Source organism: Arachis duranensis, chromosome 2 (assembly GCF_000817695.3).
Source record: "Arachis duranensis cultivar V14167 chromosome 2, aradu.V14167.gnm2.J7QH, whole genome shotgun sequence".
Classification (NCBI taxonomy): Eukaryota; Viridiplantae; Streptophyta; class Magnoliopsida; order Fabales; family Fabaceae; genus Arachis; species Arachis duranensis.
This window is the reverse complement of record NC_029773.3, coordinates 46206800-46212117: the sequence shown is the minus strand read 5'-3', so window position 1 is coordinate 46212117 and position 5318 is coordinate 46206800. Positions and strand designations below refer to the sequence as shown.

Genomic DNA, 5318 nt, shown 5'->3' with positions numbered 1-5318 from the left:
ATAGCCGTGCCGTGACAGGGTGCGTTGAACATTTCCACTGAGAGGATGGGAGGTAGCCACTGACAACGGTGAAACCCTTGCATACAGCTTGCCATGGAAGGAGCCTTGCGTGCTTGAAGAAGAAGACAGTAGGAAAGCAGAGATTCAGAAGACCGAGCATCTCCAAAACCTCAACCTGTTCTCCATTACTGCAAAACAAGTACTTATTTCATGTTCTTTTACTTTTCACAATCAACCCTGATAATTATTGATATCCTGACTAAGATTTACAAGATAACCATAGCTTGCTTCAAGCCGACAATCTCCGTGGGATCGACCCTTACTCACGTAAGGTATTACTTGGACGACCCAGTGCACTTGCTGGTTAGTTGTGCGGAATTGCAAAAGTGTGATTGCAATTTCGTGCACCATTGCCCATCCGTCTCAAGCAAACCATATTCAAGTGGGAAAGTAACACTTAGGGATAAGAGATTTACCCACTTGAATGAAATGATGGATGATAGTCCCAATGATCTTGCAAGTTCCACTCCCTTATGTTTAGGAAAGGGTGGTCCCAATGGTTTAAATTCTTGTTCATGACTCCCAACCCTGGAATTCTAACCAATATTGATGCACATGTTTGCCCATTCTCTTGAGGATGACCCAAGAATAATACCCTCGGTTACTTTTTATTGGGGTTGACTTTGTGACAACCAACTCAAAATTTGATCGATAGGATTATATGTTGCTCTAGGACTATACTATGACAATGATTTTTTTCTATTGATGAAAATTCTAGACCGACCATAATCCTACCATCAAATTTTTGGCGCCGTTGCCAAGGAATGGTTGCAACGTGTTCTTTGAAATTGGTTATGTGAATATGTGAATATTGTAGATAGTTTACTTACTTTCATTATTTTGTTTTTAGTTTATATTTTCTTTAATGCATGAACTATGACTTCTATGTTGAATGACTCGGTCTCTTTCAGCACTCCCTTTAGCACTCCCACCAATGCTCTCTAGGGGAGCGCTACACACTTACGCACACACACTCACACATTGGGCACTCCCTCCAGTGCTCACACCAGCGCTCACTAGGGGAGCGCCACATCAACACACACACACTTACACACTGAGCGCTCCCTCCAGCGCTCACACCAGCACTCTCTAAGGGAGCGCCACACTTGCCCCAAACACTCATCACACTTGACATGGGCCATGACACCCTGTCACAAGCAAATCAAAGGCAGCGCTCTCTAAAGGCACTCACAAAAGAGCATAGCGCTCTCCTGGAAAGTGCCAGCGCTCGCATCAGCGCTCACTCCAAAGCTCACAAGCGAGTGCCTTCGACACTGGAGCAATGAAATTCTGAGGCCTGTGTGTACGCACAACGTGGTGAGCACATGCACAAGAGGAGATTTAGCAGAGTGTGCGCACGCACAGGCTAGCGTGCGTACGCACAAGAAGAAAAGTTCCCAGCGCTCTCCTGGGAGGTACCAGCGCTTAATCCAGCGCTCACTCCAGCGTTCATAAGATGTGAAGTACCAGCGCTCCCTCCAGCGCTCTCCTGGGAGGTACCAGCGCTCTCCTGGGAGGTACCAGCGCTCTCCTGGGAGGTACCCGTATGCGATGTGAAGTTTTAGGATTGCCTTCGGCGTCCTGGGGCCTTACATTTTACATCATTGGGCACTGTTACCATACTGAGAACCTCCGGTTCTCATCCCATACTTTGTTGTTGTTTTTCAGATGCAGGTCGTAATCTTCTTCGGTGAGATTGCGGATATGGTGACAGAACAGACTATGGTTCCTCTTTGGTTTAGTTTACATTACTTTGTTATAGTTACTCTCACATCTTTTTGTATATTTATCCTTATGGCCTTAAAGACTTACTTGAGAGGTAGGATGTATAAGCTGTTTTAATTCTAAAACTCTGTATAACTCTAATTGTAACTAGTCAGCTTAAAATCCGTAAGTTACGGCTAGTTCCATATGTTTATATTACTATATCTTTACATTTATTCTTTTCTCTTGCACCTATATATTGTATCTTGTACGTTGGTTTCGTGTGAATGTTTCGCGCTTCTGAAATTCTATTTTTTTGCTTACTTCTTCATCAGACTTCTAGATTATATTATTTCTTTCTATATATAAATATGTATAAGCCTTAGAATTATCATAACCTCTGATTAACCTTTGGCTTACGGCTAGAGGTAAAGCTTAGGGTAATTGGGGTGCGTCCTCGTAAGCCTGAGGGATAGACCAATTGTGCTTCATTGCATACTCTGGGTCATTTTTCTTTCATGTTATTTAGGTTATCTACTTGATATTTCATAGCATACTTGTTTGTGAGTGCCTTTTTGGGATGATTGAAGCACTAGACCTTTGATATTGAGACTGGTCACCTAATGGCCACTCGCAAACGAGGTCGTACGTGTTCATGAGGAGAGAATAGGAATGAACGACCGGCCGATAACCATGCCAAGTTCATGGCGAAAATGGCGAATCTTGCAAACATCATGGGGACTACCGCTACTGCGATTCTGCAAGCTTTACAGAGGTTAAGCCAACTGGCCAGAAATCGGAACGGAAATAGTGAAGGAAATGCGAATGAGAATGCGGAAGGAAATGGAGATAACACGGGAGGTGCTCCGATGACCTTGGCGACCATTCTCAAGGTTCATCCTCTGATTTTTCGAGGTTCAACTAATCCCATGAAAGCAGATAATTGGTTCAAAGCTATAGAACGCGCACTGCAAGTGCAACATGTTCTGCGTAACCAATACATAGAGTTTGCTGCTTACCAACTTCGGGAAGAGGCCCAGCATTGGTGGCCGGCAGAATGCCGCTTGCAACGGCTCCAGAATGAAGATGTTCCTTGGGATGTATTTCAAACGGCCTTCTACAAGAAGTACTTCCCTGAGTCTGCAAGGGAAGCGAAGGAGATCGAACTGATGCAGCTGAAGCAAGGTTTTTTGTCTGTGGCAGATTATACCAGCAAATTTGAGGAACTTTGTAGGTTCTCTAGGGCATGTCAGGGTGCCCCAGAAACCTATGAAAGTTGGAAGTGTTTTTATAGGTAGTGTATCACGTATCAAAGGGTTTGAAGTACGACATCATGACTGCTATGGCTCCTATAGAGATTCATATTTTCTCTGATTTGGTGAACAAGGTAAGAGTGGTTGAAGAATACGCAAAAATGGTAGCCTTGTCAAAGGGGACTTCTGGAGGAAATACTAGTAGGGAGCGTGACGATCACCTTGGACCAAGGGGATAAAACTTTAAAAGAAATGAACACACTCCTCAACATCTGCGAGGTCAAGGGGATTTCAGAAAGAACAACAATGCTCAGTTCCACAAGGCAAAGGGAGATGGTCGATGCTACACTTGTGGATTACCAGGGCACCTTGCTAAGGACTGTCGTAGAGGAGGAACCGAGGTGTGGGTAAAAGTCAGCAACCAGGCTGTGTATTTATTTTGGAGGCACGTGAGGCGATGGGGTCGGATCCTCCGACGAGAGGTAAGCGTATGCTTTGAGTCTTATATTGTCTGGACCTGAGGTTAGTTTGGTTCTATATTTTGTAAAGTCATCATTAGAATTTCAAGAGCTTAGAGTTTTGTTAAAAGTAAACCATGGGTAAAGGAGAATTCTAGCGGCGGTAGCCGAGGATTTCGGACTTGTGATAACGAACGATCCGAGTTGGCATGTCGGAACGGTTACCAAGTATGACTAGAAGTCTTGGCGGTTCCCTGTATGGGCGATGGGTGTGGTTCAGCACTAGTGGCAATGGAAATACCGACTAACATCCTTGTGATTTTTAACTATGATTTTTGTCGTTTTAAGATTTAGAGTGGTTTTCAAATCTAGTTTGGAGCTTAGGTTTAAATGATTTGGTTTTAAAACTAGGATTTGAGCTTTTGATCAAATGATACGATTTAAAAAGGAAGGTGGGTTGTGTGATTTTAATAACTTGTGGTTTTGGTTTGCAAATTTATCTTATCCAAAAGGGATTCAAAGTGAAAGGTTTTGATTTAAGAATAAATGAATTTTTGAGCCTTTTAAAAAAACTTTTATAATGAACTGGTTTAGATTGAACTTGTTTTCACAGCTTTGCAAAATGTTACAAAAGCAGTCTTTGGTTTTAAAACGACGTCGAAAATTCTTGGTTTGGAAGATATTGTTTAAAAAGGGAAAGTGAGTTCTTTGATTATGTTCAATTGTGAATTTGGTTTCCAAATTATCTTATCGAAAAGAATTCCAACTGAAAGGTTTTATTTAAGAAAACTGTGATTTCAAGTGATTGACTTACTAGTAAATGATTTTTTACTCCTTTGAAAGAGCTTTAACAATGAACTCTTTTAGAATAAACTTGTTTTAAAGGTTTTGAAAAGTATTACAAAAATCGGTATTTTGGTTTAAAAGAAAGGATTTTTGGATTCCTAGTGACGATAATCAGAGTGACGCAGTGGAAGTTGTATGCCAAGTTGTCAAAGTATGAGTTCTGGAAGGAAGAAGTGAAGCTCTTAGGTCATGTGGTGAGCAAGGGAGAAATAGCCGTAGATCCTTATAAGGTAGAAATGGTAATGGGATGGAAAAGATCAACAAACAATGACGGAAGTCAGAAGCTTCTTGGGTTTAGCCGGATATTACCAGAGATTCATTGAAGGATTTGCCCGGATTGCATTACCGATGGCTAGGTTGACAAGAAAGGGAGCGCCTTTGTTTGGATGTCGGAGTGTGCAGAGAGTTTTCATATTTTGAAGCAGAAGTTAACTTTAGCACCTATTTTAATCTTGTTGGAATCGCATGAACCATTCAAAGTATACTATGATGCTTCTCTGAAGAGTGTAAGTTGTGTGTTGATGCAACACCAGAGTGTGGTGGCTTATGCATTGTGTCAGCTGGGACCGCATGAGGTGAACTATTCAACTCATGATCTGGAATTAGCGGCAATTGTGTTTGCACCGGAAATTTGGAGGCACCACCTGTGCGGAGTGAGGTTTAGCGTCTTTTCTAATCATAAGAGTCTCAAGTATGTCTTTGATCGGAAAGAGCTTAAAAATGCGTTGGAGAAGACAGATGGAGTTGCTAAAGGATTAAGATTTTGAACTGAGTTATAACCCTGGAAAGGCAAAAGTGGTCACAGGTGCTTCGGGTCGAAAATCTTTAACAATTGCTTGGGTGAGAATCGAGGAAGAGGAGTTAGTGGATAAGTATGTGGATCTTAAGTTGGACAATGGTGGGGTGGCCGAAGGAGCTTGTTTGAACCAGTTGTAGATTTCAAGCACGTTTAAGATGGAGATTCAGAGGGCTCAGCAAGAGGAGCGGAAGCTTCAGA

The 5318-nt window shown here is 42.2% G+C and overlaps 1 protein-coding gene across 1 annotated transcript; it reads left to right on the top strand.

The window, feature by feature from the left end:
• The first annotated feature begins 2477 nt into the window (after positions 1–2477).
• Positions 2478–5088, top strand: LOC107474410 (uncharacterized). The gene is made up of 3 exons (XM_016094035.1): positions 2478–3008; positions 3059–3151; positions 4855–5088. Exons 1-3 carry the CDS (start codon positions 2478–2480, stop codon positions 5086–5088), a joined length of 858 nt encoding a protein of 285 aa, XP_015949521.1.
• Positions 5089–5318: the final 230 nt, after the last annotated feature.